Genomic DNA, 23,523 nt, shown 5'->3' on the forward strand with positions numbered 1-23,523 from the left:
TAGAGTTTAGTTACTGCTTCCACTTGTTTCTACTGGTGTGGTGGGGGGACAGCTGTTTATACTGCTCCAACCAGGAACCCTATCAGCTGTTGCTAACTGGGCCTGGGCCCCTCCTCGCAGTCACAGTGATCCTGTGGGTTCCCTCTTCAGCTGTGGAGGCCGTCACAGGGGGGCTTCAGACTACTGGTGCCTACTGTTGCAGACCACCTAGATGTGCTCCCTCCTTAGGGTCTGCAGCGGTGTTATGGGCTTTCCCAGCAGCCAGCGGCAGGATCACTTATATTTGCAGCTCTGTCACTGTCAGCGCCCACAAAATCTCGCTTGTCCACTATAGGTCACAGCAGAGCTATGGGCATTTTCTACAGTCTGTGGTTAGCTCGCCTAGCTATGCTACTTTTGTCCCAGGGTCTTCCAGCCTTGTGGTTGCCGGGTGGGTGCTCTCTACTAGTGCTGTGCAGAGGCTATCACTGAGGCTTCTGTTAGACTGTAGAATTTCCCCTTGGGCCACAGAGCCGGGTTGCTGGAACTCCACCCAGCCCCAGTCCTCTCCCCTAGGATCTTGGGGAGCCCATTGCCCTGTCTGGGGAATAGCCAGATACATTGAGTTCAGTGGCAGCTGGTTGGCTGCTGCCCTGCCTGGGATTCTCCTCTTTGGGACCCTCCCGACATTGTGGATGCTGGGTGGGGCCTCTCCGATAATGGCCGGTAAAGACTCTGCCTGCTGCCGGGACGGGAACTCTAGAGTTTCTCCCCTGGGCCACGTAGCCAGCCGCTGGAGCTCCACCCAGCCCCGGTCCTCTCCCAGGAGATCTCCGGTAGTCCTGAGCCCCTCCCGGGCGAAAGCCCGGTCAGTGGAGCTGGCAGTGGCAGCTGGCAGGCCGCTGCGCCATTTGGGATTCTCTCTGGGAGCCCCCAGGCATTGTGGATGCTGGGCGGGGCCTCTCCGCTAATGGCAGGCAAAAACCCTGCCTGCTGCCCAGACAGGACTTCAGAGTTTCTCCCCCAGGCCGCATAGCCAGCCTCTGGAGCTCCACCAGCCCCGGACCTCTCCCAGGTGATCTCCGGTAGTCCCGAGCCCCTCCCGGGCGAAAGCCCAGTCAGAGGAGGCAACGGTGGCAGCTGGTGGGCCGGCGCACCATTTGGGATTCTCTCTGGGAGCCCTCAGGTCTTGTGGAGGCTGGGCAGGACCTCTCCGCTAATGGCGGGTAGGGGTTATCCCCACCGCCTCTGGTGTGTAACTCTGGAGCTTCCCTCTGGGCTCAGGTGTAATTGTGGGGGGCTTAGGTAGGGCTCTGTTCACCTGTTTCCACTGTCACTCCTCTGGTGTGCGCTCTCTCCTGCCCTTGGCATGCGGCGATGTTCTGGGGGCATCCGCTGGAAGAAAGCCGCCCACAGGCTCAAGGCTGTTCGGGGGTCGGGGTCGGAGAGTTTTCACCTATCTCCACCTCCTCCTGGAGGGAAGTTCATCCGCCTTCTGATGCATAGCAGTGTGGGTCTCTCCGATGTCCTGAGATGCTATATAGATATCCTTTGTCAAGCGATGAATGTCCAATTAGTTGTAGATTCGAAGGGGGAGAGACAAAGGAGTCTGCTCACGCAGCCATCTTGGATCTTCTCTGTTCAGTTTTTTTTTTAATATGTAAGAATTTTAGTTTAATGTCCCATGTTTTGTTTTTCTTTGAGTTTTGGATATTCTATTTTTAATTATTTAATTGAAAGTTTACACAATTTAATTTTTATGAAGGTTTTCTTAAAGGTTGACTTCTCAATTTAGGTAATTATGGTTTCATATGTAGTTTTAAGAAATGATAGAGAGATACCCATTGTACACTACTCAGTTTCCATCAATGCCAACATCTTACAAAATTATAGTATTTTACCACAATCAGGATACTGACTTTGATGCAATCATCCATCTTGTTCAGAGTTCCTCAATTTTTGGTACACTCATTTGTGTGTAATTTCTATACCATTTACTATCTACCTAGGTTCATATATCCACCACCACAGTCGAGACACTGCACAGTTTTAACATGTTATGTTGCCCTTTTATAACCACATCCACCTCACTTCAGCCAATTCTCAGTTTTAATAATCATGTACTTCATTTTACACAGTGTTTAAAAATAAATTCTAATAAGGCAAATGGATTGTTTTAATTTCTATTATGAAACCGGAGAGGAGCTCCCACGAGAGGTTAATGTTTGTAAACATCGGACTGGGGCCTCGGACCTCTTCTCAATTCACGTCTTCACTGCCTGTGTGCTCTCCTCAAAGCCCACGGCCATAAAGGGCATCTACTCACTGATAACTCCCACATGCATATCTATAGCTCCAACCTCTCACCAGAGTTCCAGACTTACAGTTCCACCCACCTATTTACCATTTCAACTTTTCTTCAGAAAAGGCACATTGTACTCCTCAAGCCCAAAATGGAATCTTGATTTCCACCCCAATCACTCCTTCTGTGAGTAATGCTATGTCATATCAATTGTGCACTTATTTACCATATAATAATGGTATTAAATCGACAGTTGCTCAAGTCCAAAACCTAGATGTCAACTTCGACCTCTTTCCCTCACAACTCACATCCAAATCCAATCTAGAGTCATAGCGAGTGAAAGCTAGAATCACATAGTTGAGGGAGACCAGAACTCAGGTACCGTGAGTTCTTAGCCAGGAGTTTACTTCTTTTGCAGTGGAGTGTTTCCCTAGCCACTTCAAGTACATCTCAGTTTGCCAGTACTGTTGTACATACTGTTATGGAGAAAATATTTTTTTTCTTTCCTGAACCCTTCAAAGAACTTTGGTTTGCACATCACCTCCTTTCCTCCCATCCAAAAAAAAAAAAGAATAGAAGAAAAGTCTGAATAGATAGTTTATAGATGTGGGGATCAGACTTTAAAATGTTGGTGACACACCTGTCTCTAGTGCCTGATTCGGGCTATGAGAAATAAAATGGGGATGTGCGGACTCTGGGGTTTGTGGTAGGGGCCAGAGGCAAGTTTTCACTCCACAAGTACAACTTCATCTTTTTACTTGATTTTCTTTCAAATTCTTGATTTCACTTTATGTGACCAAAGATTATTTACCTCACAGATGTCCATTCCTGGCATAGAATATTTTCCAGGTCTTTTAAAGACAGTCATTCAACCCTGACCATAACCCATGCCCAAATGTATCCTTAACCTCTGCAATGCCTCTAGTATCTATTTTACCACTTTACCAAAATATTTCACTGGCTTAAATATTTAGTTCAGAAAATATACTTTTATTTTCCTTCAGTTCATTACACAGGGACTACTGTTTCCACATTCAGAATTCTCTAGGCTAGGGAGTTCTTAACCTGGATCTTTGGGAGTCTGAACCATTCAAGCTATGAGCAAAATTTTGTAGAGATAAGCATTTTTTTCCTTGGGCAAGTGTTTCAATTTCACAGTTTAACCAAGGGGTAGTTAACTCAAAAGACATAAAGAACCATGGCTCTAGGAGAATCTTCTTTGTAGAAGCCTCTATTCACTTGCTCTAGAGTGGGCTGTATGGCTTTCAAACGTAAGCCTGGAAGACGGCCACCTCAGACCTCACATCAACACCAAACCTGTCAGAATTTTGTTAAATCCTTTGTAAAGGGACACTAAGACACAGACTCTGAGCAATGCCGACTGAAGGGTCCATGGTTACTTTACTAACTCTTTACTTTTTTTCTACACCTACTGTACAGCAAGCACTATTAAAGGCTCTTCAGTAGCTACAAAAGTAATGGCCTTCCAGGAGTTCAAATTTCGGTAAAAATAATACGTAAAACAGAATATAATTACCATAAGAAACCTACTGATCAAGTATTATGGGAATTCAGGGATGGAGGAGACATTTTCTCCTGGCTGACAGTAGCAGGATGGATTTGCCAAGACGGAAATATTAAAAAATGGACTTTGAGGAGAAAATGCTGACCTGATGCAGCAATCTATTAGCCTTGACTTGAAAATCTCAAACCCTAGGCTCTCCTTGCGCCATTCCTCTCATGTTCCACAGAAATGGCTCTGAGAAGAGAAGGTCTCAGACATCAGCAAATGTCCCTTTGCAGAAGTCCTTGGGAGGACCCAAAGCCTGTGTTGGTAGCCAATTATCTGACAGTTAACAAAATTTTTAAAACAGCATAAAAATAACTTCAAGTTTCACCCAGCAGCTCCATTTTGTAACTTGTGATATCATTCTGCTAAAGCTTTAAAAACTATGAACATCAAATACTTGAATTCATTAAATTTGCTCACATCTTAAGGAAAAAAGATCTTTTATAAAAAGCACTTTTCACAGCACTATATAGCATCATTGCCCTCTGATTATTTTCTAGAACCAAGATAATTGTCTTTGTATTAACATCGTCAATCACTAAAAAGAGGGATTAACAGCTGTGCTTTTCCATAATGATGCCTTTGTACGTGCTAACCCTAGTCAACTGTGCCTTTCTTTCTCCCACTGAAAAAAAAGTAGTTTTTTCTCTGAGTTCCCACTCCAATTATGGCATAAGTCATCTCAAACAAATTATATTCTGTTATTTTCTTGTAATATTCATCTTTATCTTTTAGTATGAAAAATACAAGTTACACTAGGTTTTGCACTGTTACATACATTTAGTGTTTTCCCTCAGATTAATTCATATGCTGGTCCATTGTATTCATATTATCTATAAATCTAGGGATTTACTGATAATACATCATGACAAGTAACTGGCACAAATCTAACACTGATTCTAAAAGAACACTCCACCCAAAAACTTATTATCACAATTTTCTAGTAGCCCAGTGTTTGATTTGACAGTGCCAAAAATGCATGGATTTTGCCACATGGACTAAAAACACTGATCAAAAGCTTTATTAAGTATTAGCAAATTAATTTAATTCATGAGTAAATGTGTTAATTCTCCACCATCACTTGACTCACAAATTATAATAGAGTGTAACTCTACCCTATTGACCGACTATTCCTGCTCTGCTTCCTGTGCTGGGCCCCCTCACTCACTCAGCCCATAAGCACACATGGCTGGTCCTTGGCTGTTCTAGGCAGAGTGTCTGCAGTTGTTTCTCAGTGCAAGGTACTAAGTCAGCATATAGCTCTGGCCTCTCTTCTGACATCCAGCTTTCTATCTCCAGTTGAAGGCAAGGCGTTTCTTTTCAGACATTGCACAATGGCCTGATCTGATCTTCTTTACCATCCACTCTTCAATATGGCTCCCCTATTTCCACATATGATTTTCACTACCCTAGATCAGGCTAAAATCTCAGAAGTAACAGAGGGGAGAAGGAAAGGAGGGAGTAATAAGTGACAATAAATGAATATGAATGATACCCAAACACCTGAGACTAGTACTCAGGTCCTCCCACACTGTATGTCAATCCAACTTTCTAACCTCTTAGATAACTATCATCTAAACAAATTAGTTTGTTCATTGTTTACCAACCATGTTACATTTTCCCAATCATATATTTTGCTTGTGTTTCTCCTGAGATACTCTTCTTACCTATCATCAATGTCAAAATATTTGTTATTTAGTACCTGTAACAAAGCAGGCACTATCTGATGACATATCTTTCATAGTTGTCTTATTATTTTTGAACTTCTCAGATATTTATGACCTCTACCTCAAACTGCCCCTTGTTAGCTCACCCGACCCTAACAATAGGAGTAAACCAATCCATCTGCAACGGTGGGATTCACATAACCAGTCCCAACTTTTATGCAAATACAAAGGATAATACCACCTGTATTTGCAAGGTTCTTGGACTCTATCTTCCCTCCATACTGACCCATCTTCTATGAGGCAATCTCCCTCAAAAACAAAAACCTGCTTCCTGCTTCTTGATCACTGAGAATTAGCCAATGACTAGAAGGTAACTAAAATTCTTTTTGAAATTTCGTACAACAAAAAGAACATAAGGAAATGAAGTTATTCCCCTACTCTCGAGAGCAACACATTGCCTATATGATGTTATAGGTAGCACTCTGTCTGCTGGAGGCAAAGCTTTTAAAGAACTCCCTTATATCTACTTTCTAAATTATGTATAAAAACCCGACTCAGAAATAGCAATTCTGCCATGGATTCTTGTAGAACAGTTCTAAGAGTCTTAAAAATGCATTTCCCAAACCACACTTTCCTTTGAATACTTAAAAGTAGGGAAAAGATGAATGAGTTAATTAGACATAAAATTACCCTATGCGAACTGAACTAAACTATATTAAATAATGGATCAAAATGTTCAAAAGCAAGAACATACGAAATTTAACCTCAAATGTAAAAACCATGGGACTTCAATAGCCTGGAGAATATGCATGCATATTCTCTAAAATGGTAGATATAACTTGGCAAATTTTTATACATCATGAAATTTTCTTTAGTATTTCATCTGCCATTAACATTTTATCTTCTGGACAAAAGTAATGAGCTAATATTTTCAAGCAATTATTTACTAATTATAATTACCTCAATAAAAACTGAATACAGATTCACATTAATAATGAAATAATGCTGAAAATGAGAGAGTTTAGCACTAAATAATGCAGACACTATCAGTGATATTAGAGAACTTTGTCAGAGCAGGTCACAACTCTAGCCTCATCAGGACTTATAAGGGGAAAATTTATACAGTACTTACTATATGTCAGGAACTGTTGTAGGTTATAAACATTATTGCCTTTAAACCCCAGAGCACCCCTATGGAATAGGTCTTCTCATTATCCCATTATAGCAATGAACAATCTGAAGCACAGGTTAGTTTAATCAATGTTCCAGGTCAGGGTCACATAGTTAACAAGTGGCAGGGCCAAGGTTTGAATCCTCAAATTTGACTCTAGGGTTCAATTTAACACACCTTACACTCCTTCACAACACCTCACACTTGCATTCTTTCAGTAACTCATTATGAGTGCCCCAAAGAGGAAACATTAAATATCACTGTACAATTTATGGTACAAAGATTAAATATTTATCCTATCCTCAGGTGGTTAAAATGCAATTCAAAAGGCATATAGAAACATCTATAATAAAAGTAGAATATGACAGGTTTTGGAGTATGAAAGGGAATTTTAAGTTCCTCATGGGCTTTTTTCCCCACTCCCCCAATATTTAAAAAAAAATGAGTGGGGGCAGGAGAGGGGAAGGCTTTGCATAGGTAGCATTTTTCCTGGATCTTGAAGAATGGAGAAGGGGAATTCCAAGTGAAGAGAATGTGAGACAATTAAAATCCAAGAAAATACAGGGTATAGATGAGGAACAGGAAGTGATTCAGTTTACCTGGAGCGTGGGATGCGTAAAGAACTGTTACATGAACAGAACATGAAAAGGCAGGTGGGGGGGCAGACTGTGAACGCCACAGTTGATGGCAGCTTAGCCAAAGGGAAGGAACTTCATTCTGTTGACAAAAGGGAGCCATTTTTTTTTCCTATTCAAAGTTGGATCATAATGAGAACAAGATGGTGCTTCAATATTAATCTGGCAACACAAGGATGTAGGACTGGAAAGGTTCCCGGAAGCAACTAAGAGGTTACTGCCATGCTCCATATGGGGGTACTGAAGTCTCCAGCTATGACAATGGTTGTGCAAATAAGACAGCAGATCAATCAGCGATATATATTATGGAGGAAGCAGCAGTACAAGGTAATTGTTTGGACTGGGAAGGCAATAAAATCAAAAAGGCTCATGGTTATGAGTCAGAAAGCTGAACATACGTAAACAGGAGAACCAGGTTTGGGGTGAGACAAAATGGCACTTTGAACCTATTGAGTTTGAGGAGCTTCAGATTCATCAGTTTGCCATGAGCTATAGCTAAAGAGTGGAAAGAGGAGCTGACCTACACAGAGAGTGAAAGGCAGTGATACTCAAAACAAGCATAGTGAATTTGTTTTTGTTTTTTATCACTACAGTATTTCTCAGCAGATCTAACAGTGCAACAATTCCGATAGCACCTAATTTCTCAAACAAAACAGGGTAGTGAACCTATCTATAATTTTCAAACATGATTGCCCTTGGTACCATACCTCATACAAACTGGAGTTCACAAACCTCTGCTGATGATTCAGAGACTGAGATGTAAGCCTTGTCCATGTGGAGACCTTCACATCAGAATCAGGAAAATACTTCACAAATAGGAAATGACATCGTTTTAAATATTTAACAACAGAGGTCTCTCTACCAGTTTGTAACAAATAGCTAGAATCAATCACTGCCACCCGTTACACAAGTAAAATCTTACTAAGATAATGATCAGTTCGCCCCACTCTAAGGTGATTAGGGCAAACGGAAGTATTTAATTTTTTCTAGTCTAAAGCAAAGAGGATTTAGAACCTCTATAATCAGCTAAAAGTATTAAATATCACTAAGTATTCTTCTGTGAGTATACATCAAAGCCTTTTCCTCGGCCTTTTCAAATTGCTTAAAAAAAAAAAAAAGGTGCTTTATAAAAACAGAAGTTGTTCTGACCATCTACCAGAAGAAACAGATGCTGAAGCTTTTCCTGTTAACTCCGTTTTCTTACCTTCTGGTTATTCTCTTAACCCACTCCAATCAGATTTGCTCCCAACCGCTCCATGGAGTCTTTCCTTGACAAAGTCGACAGTGTTTTCCACCTTCACAAATTCAAAGGTCACTTCACTGTCATCTCACCTGATCTCCCAGCAGCACGTGGTACAGGTGAACACTCTCCCCCTTGAAATGTTTTCTCTTTGCTTTCTTAACACCACACTTTGATTTTCCTCCTACCTTACAGGCTCTTTCCCCTCTGTGTAGCCTCTAAATCCACACAGGACTCTGCCCTGGATCTTTTTTTTTTCTTCTTGAGCTCTAGACTCTCCCAAAATGATCTTATAATGTCTTATGGCCTAAAATACTAACTTTACCAAAATGATTCCCAAATCTGAATCTCCAACTCTGACCTCCTACTGGAATTTCAGACTTATATATTCAACCACCACCTGCCATCTCCACATAGACACCTGACATTTCAATTTTAGCTTTTACAAAACAGAACTCTTGATTTCTCCCCCCACACAGCTTCCTGCCCCAAAATGTTGCTCCATGAGAAGAGGGACCACCACATCCCAAGAGCCTGGAACAGTGCCTGACCCGAGTAGGCACTATGTTGAAAGAACACCCTAATCAAAGATGTCCGATCAGATCATGGCTAATATAAATGCTGCATCAGACAAACATTGACAATTTAAATGGAAAGAGAGTCATTAAAGCATACTATCTTTTCTATAAAATGTGAGAGAGAGGAATAGGTGAAGGTTACTCATAGTTCCAGAGAACGATATGTCTTAAGCTACAGACTTAAGCTGATCCCATTTTCTGCTTGACTTCCTGGGCTTTCATCTTGTCCCTTTCCAGGCAAGCAGGTGGTCCAGTGTTCTGACTCAACCTGAAGTTCCCAAGGGTGGGGGCCGAATGAAATTCTGAAGCACAATACAGGGCATGGATCCAAGAGGGTATGAAAACAGACTCGTAGGGGAAATCCAGTAGTCTAGGAACTTCATAGGCAACAGAGAAAGAAAAGAAGACCACAGGAGGGCAAGGAGCAGAGCCTGGTGATTACTTGAAGGATTAACACGTAGCTCCTGTTCTACTTTTGTTCTTTTAATAATGCTGGGCCATGCCCACACATGGGGTAAGGTAGGGTATGGAGCCACAGGCAATCCATTCTTTACACCAGGATCTTTCCAGAACCCCATTTGGTTCCTGTCATTCCTTTGCATATAGCCCAAAAACATTCCCCATCACATGATAAATTCCCAGCTCTTCCAGCTAACATCTAAGGTCCTTAATATACAAGTCCTTTCCTAACTCTTATGCACAACATAGCTAACACATTCCAAACCATCTCACTCTCTTTGTGCCTTTGTAAATGTTATTTTCTTTCTGTCTGTTAAATTTCTATCCATCTTCTAAACTCCAGGACTTTCAGCCTTTCCCTAAAGCTCCAATAGAGAATTGGGTTTCCACATTGCCAAATCACCTCTTATTCCTGGGCACACATCTAGACTGTCTCCCAGCCTCCTCTACAATTAGATGTGACCACGGCTTTAAGTCCTTAGATGGACTGTCAGGCCAGTGGTCTCAAGCCTCAGCCTCAGCATCATGCAGAAAGCTTTATAAAAACAGACACTAGGCCCCACCTCCACAGACTGTTTCACTTTGTCTGAGGTGGGGCCCAGGCATCTAATAGTTTTTAAAGCTCCTCAGGTCATTCTAATGAGCTGCCAGCGTGGAGCATTAAAGAAATCCATACAAACTATCCAAGTCAAATTAAGATACAGCCATTCACTGCTCACACTGTGCTGTATACACACCCCCAGTAACACACTGATTAAATCTACTGTTACATTTTATTTATATACCTGTCTCCTGACCACATGCAAACACCTTGAGGGAAACAACTAAATCTTGTCATTTTTGCATTTTCATTGCTTAGTCCAGTAAATGACATTTTTAGAAGGTATTCAATAAGCATTTTTGAATGTATAAGAGAAACACATAAATCACATATATATCTCATTTTAATTTCGATAAAATATTTTCATCAATAATAACGACAAATAAAGATAATTGCTTATTATATTTGAAACAGCATATTCATGTAATCTTTTACACATTAAAAGTTGAGAGAAGGTCATGAATTACATGAGCAAAAATATTTTTCCCCTACTATTACTACTACAAAGATGCCTGATATCCTTAGATTTGCATTCTCATATCATTTAAAAAAGTGGAGAAGTTGGGATAACATCCTAATTTCTATAGTCTAGATCTGGATAAAGAAAAATCTAGAAATAAATGCAAAGAATGTCTGAAGGTAGCCTATATTTGTATCTGGTGAGATTTAGGAGAAAGCAAAAACAAATTAAACATTTTAGGAAAAATCTTATTTAGGAATATTCTTATGTAATTCCTCTACATGTAGGCCAAAGGTAAAAGAAATAATGCACAAATGAAGCAACACTGATAAAAGCTATAATTTGATTTAAGAATATATTAAAGTTGTATTCACAATTATAAAAATTTAATTTTTAGAGAGAAAATTGATTCAATCTTACTAATCAGAGATTCAAATTCATTTAACTAAAATCAGATTCATCTAATTGATATGATACATTTATTTTACAAAGAAGTGAACATGTATATAAATATTATGGCTATTCCAATTATTAATTCCAGAATTTCAAAAATCAGGTATTATAAAATCTAATCATTCTTAGGGTCTTCAGCGTCTCTGTGCTGTATCCTAAAACACAACAACTGCCATTTAATGACATTCACTTGAATAGCTTCCTCAACCATTTTGAGATTTAAAATTACACACACAAAAAAAATATACCTTGCTAATTGTCATTTCTACAGCTCTATTTTCCTATTTCGAAAGTGATTTTTGTTATCAAATGGAATTATCTCTGTAGAAGGTGCTTTTGTATTTCTGCCTAAGTAGACAAATTATGTTAACAGAATGTATTATCAATCACATGCTCCTAGTTGAGAGAGAAGACAGCAGCGTGAAAGGCAGGGAGCCATTTCCTCGGAGGATTCACCTTCCTGCCCCTCTGGGTTTCTTTTCACACACCTTGAATGGGGGCTTTAGAACAGGACCTCAGGCTTCCTGCACTTTCAGGGTAAGACTCTCCCAGGGAGAGGAGCAAGAAACGGCAATGGCCTCTATTTCTTAATTTCTTTAAAACTCCTAGAGCTGAAGTGTTTAATCTGAAAGCTAGAATTTCTAGGGAAAGGAATCATAAACCTGAACACTACTTTTTAACCACTCATAAATATTCCTGCTTATCCCTTACAAATACGCAAACAGTTGCATACCATTACTTAACACAGTTCTTGCAGTCTTCAGAATATAAGGAATTGGGGGGAGCGGGGATATTTAGAGAGGAAGATTTCAGTTAACTTTGTTTTGACTCCGGTAAATACAAGTGAGATTTTCTTCAGTTAACAGAATGAGATTATGAAAGATTAATGAAGGTTGCTTTTGGCAGAAAAGACAAGTATTTAGATAGCTGTAAAATTCAGTTACTTAATACTCTTAAAACACAAATATAGAAGTAAAAGGGGGAGAATTACAGGCGTATACATGGGACAACATATTCCACTACTCAGACTCTGGTCATTAAGGATTGCATGTCTCGCTACAGTCTACAGCACCCTTCCCTACATTTGCTAATGTCATCTCACACCACAGCACCCATTCTTTCCTGTACTCTAGCAGTAACAAAGACCTGCAGCTCCCCAAACGCCATTTCACACCCCCATACTCTGCACGTGCTCATTCCTCTGCCCAGAACACTTTAGCATCTTCTCATTCTGGTGAACTTCCTCATGACGCACCAAAAGATCATACAAGCCTTTCCCAATACTGCCTTCTCCTCAACCTCAAAAAGGTAGAGCCGGCGACTTAGCACTGTGGCATTAACAACAGGACTTTTTCGTTTTTGTAATAAGTCTGGCCACTAACTACGTCTCATCTCTGTGTACCTATCATACAACACAGTACTTGGCACATACTTTCTAAACATCTACTTCCCCACGTAATTATGGAGAATGGGTTAACTAATTGATTTAAACATACTATATTACCCCTTGTCATATTTTAAAATAATCTTTAATAAACACATTTAATTACTGCTCAAGGAAAGGCAGCTGATTACTGGTACCACTTAAGTAATAGCATTTTCATTCAAAAATATGAAATAAAAATTATTCTTATTTATTAACAAGACTATAAAATACATAGCTTTAAAATCAACTTTGTTTCCCTAAAAGTATAACAGTATTTACTTGAAATTCACTGCATTTCCTTAAAGTTATTCTGAAATTAAACTTTCCACTGAGAGGCTGTTTGTCTTTCACTCCTGTTACTTTAACTGTACCACTAATATATTCTGATTCAAGAAAATGATGGCTAACAATTTCAGATTCTTGTTACGTTGTTCACTTTAGAACACAAACTTTGAGCTCTTTTCCATCTTTTTTTCTTATTATTTTGTTTGATGAATGTGCACCAATGCAGACACTTTCTTCTCAAGCCCAGAACCCAAAGGATGACAGGAAGTTTTAATAGCGCAATAACTAATCTATGACATATTCAAGTTGTTCTGATTTTTTCTGTTTTTCTGATAACATGTAAATAATTTTTCTTTCAATTATCCCTGTTTTCATAACTTAATTGTGATATGTGCTATCTTCTAAATTAGTGCTTTAGAAGTTTCCTTTATGCCTTGATTTTTAAATTAATAAGGTCCTGGCTCTGATTTGAAGTAATGTAAACACCTACGGTTCTTCAGAAGACAGCTTCCTGTTTTTCCATTCCAGCTGCTAATCCTACAGCTCTGGGACAAGGGGTACGACCACGTGAGGCTCCTGTCAGCACCATGTGGCAGCCCTGGCACTGCTCCCTTCTCACTCATATGCTTTCCTTCGAGTCTCCAGGGGTTGTCTGGCTGTTGCCATCCTGCACATCTTAGCAGAACAGCTCTCTATCTTGAGCTTCTGACCCTGAAGCAAAAACACATCTTTGAGATTTCCTAGGGGATAACTGTTGGCTGCAACAAGAGACCAGACAAGGATAAACAAATACAAAAGCGAGAATGTCACAGTCAGTAAGTGTCTCCAGGCCTTTCCTGAGACATAGGGAAAACGGAGTAAATTTCACCGACACAAACTTAGAGCCAGGCGCCAGCAGCTCAGCTAGTTTGAGATCCTCTCTCTGCTCCCCCGAGCCCTGCTCCACTGGTCCTCTTCTCAAACTAATCCTTTTCTGTAAGGGACAGGCTATTTTCTGTGATTTCTATCACTTTTTGTTTTTTAACTTCTGTTGAAAGGCAGCAAAAGAACAAATAGGATACATATGACTTTGAGGGGAAAAAAAAAAGAATCTCAGCTGTTATCCTTAATGATCCATTCTCATAATTTATGTAAAATAATTATTATTAGAAAGGAAAGCTCTTCCCTTATTTTTTTTTATTTATTTTTAAAGATTGGCACCTGGGCTAACAACTGTTGTCAATCTTTTTTTTTTTTTTCCTGCTTTATCTCCCCAAACCCCACCGTACACAGTTGTATATCTTAGTTGCAGGCCCTTCTAGTTGTGGGATGTGAGACGCCACCTCAACGTGGACTGAGGAGCGGTGCCATGTCCGCGCCCAGGGTCCGAACCCTGGGCCGCTGCAGCGGAGCGCGCGAACTTAACCACTTGTCCACGGAGCCGGCCCCCGTCCCTTATTTTTAAGAGCAATTTTATAATTTCTTTTTTGCTTTTAAATCAAAAATAAACCTTAAGCTTTTCTTTCAAACCACAGAAATGCCGAGAATTCCAGTTTCAACTCAGATACACACACAGTTTCAAGTCCTCACTCCCATCCTTACAATAAAGAGCTGGACAAACTGAAAATCAATGAATTTTCTTACACTTATCAGAGAACTGAGGTTGCAAGGCAAATCACTAACTTAAAATATAGAGACAGGCAAAACAGAGAGATATGGCATTTGGAGCAGACGTCATTGGGGGTCATAAACAGTAGGACAACTTACTTGACTAGTAATTTGGACAAATTACTAGAAGCTGAGTGCAGAGAGAAACTCCTGAGGCTGCAATCATAAGGGGGCTCCCACATTTTACTGGGCTTTCCTTCTAGTAACCCCACCAATTTCTCATGGTAAGGATCCAAACACGATCCCCATGTGGAGCTGGCAGAAACAGGGGAAGAAAAGCCATTGTCACACCTCCCAGATTCTTCTCCCTAACAAAGAAAGACTTTGCCAGAAGGAAACACTCAAAACTTACCCCAGCTGGGGGAAGAGAAGGCTGCCCGCTGCAGTCCTCTGCAGCCTTGCTGTCTTGTCTATTTGAAAAAACTAACAAGAAACCCAGAGTGAATAAGGGACAACACTTCAAGGGAACAGGTTGGGGAATATTTCACCCAGGGAACAGAGCAAGGAACATGGGCCGGGAGGGAAGCGATAGTCTTGGACAAAGGATAGAAACACTTGTGAAGGTTACAGCCCGAAGACATACGTCCACTAACAGACTGAGAATTTATCAGATTATAAGACACTCCCTTCTCCTCAATACCTTATCACAACATCAGTATGGCTCCAGCATAACAACAAGGTCCCAGCTAAAAGAGCTGTAAGACACAGATCCTCTCTGAGGAGGAATACTCAGGGAAGCCCAAAGTCAACACAGGAGACAAAGATAAGGATACGAGAAGAATTTGAAGCTTCTTGTAGCTGCAGCTACAACAAACATTAAACACAGCCCAACCCCCAGTCATATTAACATAAATCCTCACACTAAAGACAAATATACCTCAGTTCCTATTACTTGATGCATGTCTGACTTTCAACAAAAAATTACAAAGCATGCCAAAACGCAAAAAAGAAAAAGAAACAGTCTAGAGAAACAAAGCAAGCATCCCAACCAGATTTAGATGTGACACAGATGTTGTAATTATCAAACACAGAATTTAAATAAAGATTATTAATATGTAAATGGTTTTAAAAGAAAAAGTTGAAAATATGCAAGAACAGATGGGTAACATAAGCAGAGAGATGGAAACTCTAAGAAAGAGTCAAAAGGAAATGTTAGAAATCAAAAACACTAACAGAAATGAACAATGCCTTTGATGGGCTCATCAGTAGACTTGACGATTCTCAGGAAAGAATTAGTGAACTTAAAGAAAGGTCAACAGAAACTTCCCAAGTGGACATGCAAATAGAAAAAGAACTAAAAAAAATGAAACACCAAACTATCCCAGAACTGTGGGACAATAGCAAAAAGGAGTAACCACATAACTGTAACACCAGAAGGAGAAGGTGAGAATGGGACAGAAGGAATATTTGAAGTAATAATGGCTGAGAATTTTCCAAACTTCATGACAGACACCCATCTACAGATCCAGGAAGCTCAGAAATATCAAATAACTGAGACCTAGGCATACATTATTTAAACTGTAGAAAACTAAGACAAGAAGAAAATACTGAAGGAAGCCAGAGGGCAAAAACACCTCAACTAAAGAGAGTCAAGGATAAGAACTTTATCAGGTTTCTTGTCAGAAGTCATGTAAGCCAGAAGAGAGTGGAGTAAACCTTGAGTATTGAAAGAGAAAAAAGGCTAACTGATAATTCCATATAAACATGAAGGAGAAACAAAGACTGTGACAAACAAAAACTGAGAGAACTCATTTCCAGTAGTCCTGCCTTGCAAGAAATTCTGAAAAGCTTTTTAGAGATAAGGAAAATGATATGGGTCAGAAATTTGGCTATATATAAAGAACGGAAAGTGTCAGAAGGAATAAATGAAGGTAAAATATGATATTTTTCTTATTCTTAATTGATTTAAAAGTTAACTGTTTAGAGCAATAATAGTAACAATGCATTGGGTGATTATAGCACATAATCAGTGAAATGAATGACAGGAATGTCAGAAGGGATGAGAGTGAGGGATCGGGAATTCTCTATTATGAGATAGCTACACTACATTTAAAGCCTTACGGTGTTATCTGAAGGTATACTTAGATTCTTTAACAATGCATACTGTAAACCCTAGGGCAATCACTAAACAACTGAAAAGAAAACTAGGAGTATTTCAAAAGAGGCTATAAAATGGAATCACATAGAATGTTCAATTAAAGGTGGCAGAAAAAGGGGGGAGGACAAAGAACAAATTCAAGGCAGTGATAACGCAAAGATTGTAGAATTTCATCCAACTATATCACCTTAAATATGAACAGTCTATACACCCATTAAAAGACAGATTGTCAGTTTGGATAAAAAAAAAACCAAGAGGCAATTTTATGCTGTCTATAAGAAATCCACTTTAACTAAATAATCAGAGGGGTTAAAAGTAAACACATGGAGAAAGACACCATGCTAACCCTAATCAAAACAACACTAGCATAGCTATATTAGCTTAAGACAAGATTTGCTGTTAGTGCCATGGAGTCGATTCCAACTCCCAGTGACCCTGTGTGCAGCAGAGCGGAACCGTGCCCGGTAGTTTTGCGCGATCCTCTCTCCTTCCAGCACTATATCAGACAATGCTCTGCTGCTATTTACAGGGTTTTCATGGCCAATGTTTTTGGAAGTGGGTGGCCTGGTCCTTCTTCCCAGTCTTAGTGTGGAAGCTCTGCTGAAACCTGTCCACCATGGGGGACTCTGCTGGTATTTGAAATACCAGTGGCATAGTTTTCAGCATCAGAGCAACACACAGCTGCCAAGGTATGACAGCTGACAGACAGTGGTGCAGTTCCCGGATCAGGAAACGAACCCGGGCTATGGCAGTGAGAGCTCCGAATTTTAACCACTAAAGTAGACTTCAGAAAAAAAGATTATCAGGGATAAAGAGGGATTTTACATAACAATAAAGGAGTTGATTCCACAAAAAGACATAACAATCCTAAATGTGTATGAACCTAACAGAGCATCAAAATACAAGAGGCAAGTACTAACAGAACTAAAGGAAAAGTAAGCCATTGTAGCAGGAGAGTTTCATTAGAAGTATGTTCCAAGTCCTAGAGGACAGAAATCAGGGGGGCCACACTCTTGCTGTAGAAGTGATTTTTAAAAAGTAAGCAAAGAACTAATTTAAATACATTTTGAGATGATAAACATAAACTGTGGGAGAAATGGGTGAAAGAAGTCAAAAGGTAAAAAGAAAAAAAGATTTTTTAAATAAGAAAATGGTAACAATAGTAATTATTGCTATTATTATTGTGACCCCAAAAAAAGCCAAACCATAAACTGATAGGTTCACAGGCATTTCTTTTATGACCCTGTAACATCCAGCATAAATTCTAATGCATTTGTAATAACTCATTTTAGAGGTCTATTTGGCTCTATTAGACTCTGGCCTATGGAGAGAGAACAAATCTTTTATTTTGCTCAGCTTGGTTTCCCCAACACCTAGCAAGGTTTTTGACTGAATGTTCAATAAATACCTACTGAACATCTGAATTTTACTACTAAATTATGTTCATCAACATTTACCTGCATAAGCGAACTATTATTTCATTAAAAGTACAAAGTCCCAGTTGCATTAATCTTTTCAAATAGAAGATTTTGGTTTTGCACTCATCCGCCACTATTATCAAACCACCACCTGATTTAATAACACAGCAAAAACAACTATGATGAACGCATGAACTGTTTGCAGGGTTAAGGTGCCACCCTGCTTTACTATCGATTATTAATTTACTCATTTAAAATGATCCACAAATTAGTAATGCCAAGTAATTGATACAGACAGAATACAGAAATTAAGCAAAAAGATTAAAAATATATGTAAACTTATGTACATTACAGAAATGTAACTGAATGAGTGCATGAATTTTAAAATGCCAGACTTTGTCAATTTAAATTATATGTCAGGGCATAGTTAAATAATTTATACCTCTAAAATAAGCAAACAAAATGCAAATATGGAAGGAATACATTATTAGACAAATCATAGGGTCTAAAGATGAAAGACATGAAAGAAACATTTTATTCAATTTCAAATGTATGTTTAGAACAGTAACTGAAGAGAAAAAAATATTATGTACTCTGTCATCTCTTTAAATTACATAGTTTAGCAATCATCTTCAATTCATTTCTATCAGGCTGGGTTAAAGAAAAAAAATTGAAATTTCAGTTACTTCCATAAAACTTAGAAGACCAGCATATCATTATGAAAAATTATTTAGCACTGAGGAATACCTGTTTCTTATAAATTGCCCAGCTTCTGCAGATAACAGATGATTTCCATTTTACTATCCGGGGCATGCCCTATATATACCAAATAGGCACAAATCTGATGTCCTAAAATAGGGCACATGAGAACATTTATTTACTGCATAAAATGTACCGATATTCTTCTCCCTTTATCAAATAATTCTTTCAAAGCTTCTTTCAAATATCACTATTTATTAAAATTCAATGTCACTCAACTTTTCAACCAAAGTATTACAGAAAGTAAAGTACATCTTCATAGGCCTGTTAACACTTGATGTTCATTCTGAGTCAGGTAGGGGAATGGGAAATATCACGGACCACTTACCTGACATGCATTATAAAGGAGTTGGTGTTCCAGTTTTTTAATACCCAGAATCTGCTGAAACATTTCATAGAGTTGTTCCTTGCTCAGAATAAGTTCAGAAACAGCACTTAGAGTCATTCTATTTGGCTGTTTGCACAAGTCCTCTTCACCCCTGTAAATGGCGTCGTATTTGGCTATCCACGAACTCAGCACTGTCTCTTTGCTCAAGCCATCAATTTCTGGCAAACTCCGCACACGTTTTTCTATGTTTTTCTTGAATACCTCTCTGAAGTCATTAGCAGAACATCCTCCACTCTGAACCATCCTGGCCACTCGATCACTCTTCAGAAACACCTGAAAGACAGATGCAAAAAAAACCCAAAATACTAATTTACAATTAGGCAGAGACACCAACAACACTTGCTTTTAGCAATCCAGCCAGAATTATGACACCTAATATTCTACAATGATTCAAAATGTTTTATAATACGTGGTAACTAATGACACAATGGAGACCCTCATACCTTCTAAAATGTTGAAACGTTTGGGAGAGACAGTAATGAGTGCAAAGGAACCTGTATGATCCAACTTAGACCAACATGCTCCCCACCTGAAGGTCACGGGCAACTCTGCAACTGAACGTTTTAGGAGTTGGTTAAGAAGGTAATTGGAGATATGAACCCAACTTCCTCACCTGTACTTGAGAGTTCTGGCTCGTTTTTCAGCAGAGAGAGGGTCCCCAATTTTTTTAGTGAGGATCTGAAGGCCAAAAGTGTCATAAGTCTAGTATCCGAGTCAATAACCATCATGTATAACTGTCAATCAAAACTGCTCCACAGCTAGGAAGTTGGGTACAACTGTCCCCAATCCCTGATTTCATCAACTTCTCACATACTTTTCACAGTTTGGAAGAATGGATGATAGAAAAGCAAAACCTCGGGGCCGGCTCGGTGGCGCAGATGTTAAGTGCGCACGTTCTGCTTCTCGCGGCCCGGGGTTTGCTGGTTTGGATCCCGGGTGCAGACATATGGCACCACTTGGCAAGCCATGCTGTGGTAGGCATCCCACATATAAAGTAGAGGAAGATGGGCATGGATGTTAGCTCAGGGCCAGTCTTCCTCAGCAAAAAGAGGAGGACTGGCAGCAGTTAGCTCAGGGCTAATCTTCCTCACAAAAAAAAAAAAGAAAGAGAAAAGAAAAACAAAACCTCTAGAAACTTCTAGCTGCCCATGAATACCAAGTAAGAAATAAAATACAAACAATGACAACCAGAGAGTAGGAAGAGATGGGGAATAATTAGTAATAAGGTCATATTGTGCAAGAGACATCAGACTTGTCCTTAAATCTCTCCTTTCTTCTAAGTTACAGATCCAAATTATCAACAAATATCAGCCACGATCCATTAATCAACTATTCCACCATCAATATTCCTAAGAGTCCTCTATAGGTTATATTTATTTCTGTTTTCTTCCTATAATGACAAAAAATTATTCCAGAAGAGTCTGTAGGACTATTTAATGCAGCCCCCATAAGTTATCTGTGTTATTAAGCTTATGGAACAAAAACTCAGGTCAACTTTTACCCTAAGAACTGACTCATAATATTGAGGTACTCCCAAGTTATGACCCCACTACTTGGATCATGCTACCATGTCTGTCTCTGTATGGGCAAGCAGCATGTGTATTCCATATAAAGGGACCTTACTTGTCCTACCGACTGGCACCTGACCCAAACCTTTCCCCTACCACTCTCTCTCTCCCCTTTTAGGGTCATTCACACTAAATATTCATGTTTCCCATCTTTGCTCAATGGCCAGAGGATTGCTGACTCTCAAATATTCTGATTGACTAATGTACTGAACTAGGTATCTAAATTCTATATCCAACAAACATTGATAATACATGCACACAATACTTCCTCTCTCTACCAGCTGTGGCTCCATTACTTACTATAGGAAAGACTGTCTTACTTTCTGTTTCCAAGCTAAAACTAATTAATTCTTAAGTGACAGGTATAAGAATAGTGTCTTTAATTGATCTAGATCAAGGAATATGAAATTAAGATATTTAACAATATATTTTATTTAAGAATGCCATTAACTACTTCAGAACACACAGAGTTGTCTTCATCTCCTTTCTCATCCTCATCCAACTGCACTACTCTCATCGGGCACTAGAATCAAGCTAAGCTATATATATACATATATATATATTTTCCTAATTTCTGTGATAGCTGAATCTTGTTAAATGGGAACATACAGAAGCTCTGTAGTCAAAGAGGGTTCATGGCACCACTCGTCAATCTATTGCTTTTCAGCACTACCTTCCCATTGCCCTGCCTACGGCAGCTAGCACAATTTTAGAGGATGTTAGAGGGACATTGGAGGAAGAAGGGCTCTTCTTCCTAGTTCTCTTCTTACACCTGGAGGCACATGGCACCAACCCATGGGCAGCTTCTCTCCAGACCCCTGAGGGCGACCTCCCAGTGCACCACCCCCACAGGCAGAGTCCCAGAGCTCTGCATCAGCCCCTCCCTAGGGACAACCTCCCTCCAGCACCTCAGAAGGCAGATTCCTCATGAGTCCCACTAGTGTGGCACTTCAATGAACTTCTCTGCCACCCAGTAGGATATGCCACTTCTCCAAATGAGGAATGCATCCCAGCCTTTAGGATGTGGGAGTGGGACCCTCTTCCAGATTTGCCCTTTCATTGGGTGCTGTGCTTCCTATATCTGCTATTCCTATATTCTTTAATTTTCCTTACCTGATATATCCAATTTTGTTTTTGTTTATATCAAATTTTCCCTGTTCAATTATTGTGTGGTTTCTGTCTCCAGATTGCACCCTGATACAGAAATACTGAAATGCTGCATGTAACATTACTGCTATGGGAAAATATTTGAAGTTGAAATAACTTTTAAAAATTTGGTAATTGTGTCTAAGGCTGGAATGGCAAGATATTTTTAAAGTGAGATATAAATATCTTAAGACTACTTCAGAAAAACTTTTAATTACTTGGTATCTAATACTCTAAGTTGGCAGGCATTTTATTTTTTTCAACTTCTGCCTACCACAGTCAGTGTTAGATTCCACCAAGTAACCAAACGACATTTTGAAGCAAGGAAACTAATGAACTTATGTTTTTGGAATCTTTTTTTTTTTTTTTAAAGATTGGCACCTGAGCTAACATCTGTTGCCAATTTTTTTTCTTCTTCTTCTCCCCAAAGCCCGCCAGTACGTAGAAGTACATTCTAGTTGTGGGTCCTTCTAGTTGTGGCATGTGGGACGCTGCCTCAGCATGGCCTGATGAGCGGTGCCATGTCCGCACTCAGGATCCGAACCAGTGAAACCCTGGGCCACCGAAGCGGAGCACACAAACTTAACCATTCTGCCATGGGGCCGGCCCCTGTTTTTAGAATCTTACATGCCCCATAAAACCATACCCAACACCATACCAACAGTCCAATTATACGTTATTTAATCAACATTTACTAAGTGGTAACAATGTGTCAGGCATTTTGCCAGGTGTTAGGGACACAAAGATGAATGCGCCAGACTCTGGCCTCAAACAGCTCAGACGACCTGAGAGAGACAGGACCCACAATGAACTGTAACAGGGTAAGAGCAGTAATAGAAACCTATGCAAAAGGAGGCAAAGAAAAGGAAAGTCATTGACTCTGTTGTCTGGGCAGCAAGGTTGGGGAGGAGGGGGGCACAGGACAGAGACAAGGGACCCATCATTTGATTGACCTGTGGGTTAAGTGAGGAGAAAAAGGAGAATAAAATACATTTCAGGAAAATAATAGAACAGAAGTAAAAAGCACAGAAGCATAAAACAGCACGGCCTGTTGAGGGACATGTAAGAATTTTCATACTGCAGGAGCATTAAACACAGAGTGAGGGGAGCAAAAGTTGTGCCAAGCGGACCAATAGAGACCAGATGACAAAATGCACCATGTGCCAAGCAAGGAATCTGAGCTCTCTCTGATGACTGGGAATCAGTGATGGCTGGGTAACCTAGGGACTGAAATTCTGAGGAGTATGATTTAGACAAATAACTGGCACCAGCATCAGGGGTAGATGACCACCAGAACAGAGAGTGGGATATCACTTATCAGATGAGTACAGTAGACCAGGTGAAAAACAGTAAGGGATTGATCTAGGACAAAGGTCATAGGCTAGAGAGAGAAGTAGAGACAAGAAAACACTGGGAGACAGAATTAACATATGGTGGTGATTTATAGAACATGCAGGGGCAGGGAAAAAAAATATGATGATTCAGTTTTTTACTAGGGTGCCTGGATTCCACTAACCAAAAATAAATACAGGTGGAACAACATATTTGCATGTGTTTGTATATGGTGAAGGGTGTTAGGGGAGTCATGGATTATTAGTTTAGTTTCGGTAGAGGTCAGCTTTGAAGACAAACTATAGTAAAAATACAGAGTCAAGAACAAAACTCTATGAGTG

At 39.7% G+C, this 23,523-nt stretch overlaps 1 protein-coding gene across 12 annotated transcripts in view; it reads right to left on the reverse strand.

The window, feature by feature from the left end:
- The window catches only part of CADPS2 (calcium dependent secretion activator 2), a 495,842-nt gene that overhangs the window by 295,818 nt on the left and 176,501 nt on the right, over nt 1-23,523 (reverse strand). For all 12 annotated transcript variants that reach the window (XM_070264987.1, XM_001502202.7, XM_070264989.1 and 9 more), the window contains exon 3: nt 19,077-19,409. In XM_070264987.1, coding sequence (XP_070121088.1) covers nt 19,077-19,409 — 333 coding nt within the window. The remainder of the gene's footprint in view (nt 1-19,076; nt 19,410-23,523) is intronic.

This window comes from Equus caballus, chromosome 4 (genome assembly GCF_041296265.1).
Source record: "Equus caballus isolate H_3958 breed thoroughbred chromosome 4, TB-T2T, whole genome shotgun sequence".
NCBI classification, from domain to species: Eukaryota; Metazoa; Chordata; class Mammalia; order Perissodactyla; family Equidae; genus Equus; species Equus caballus.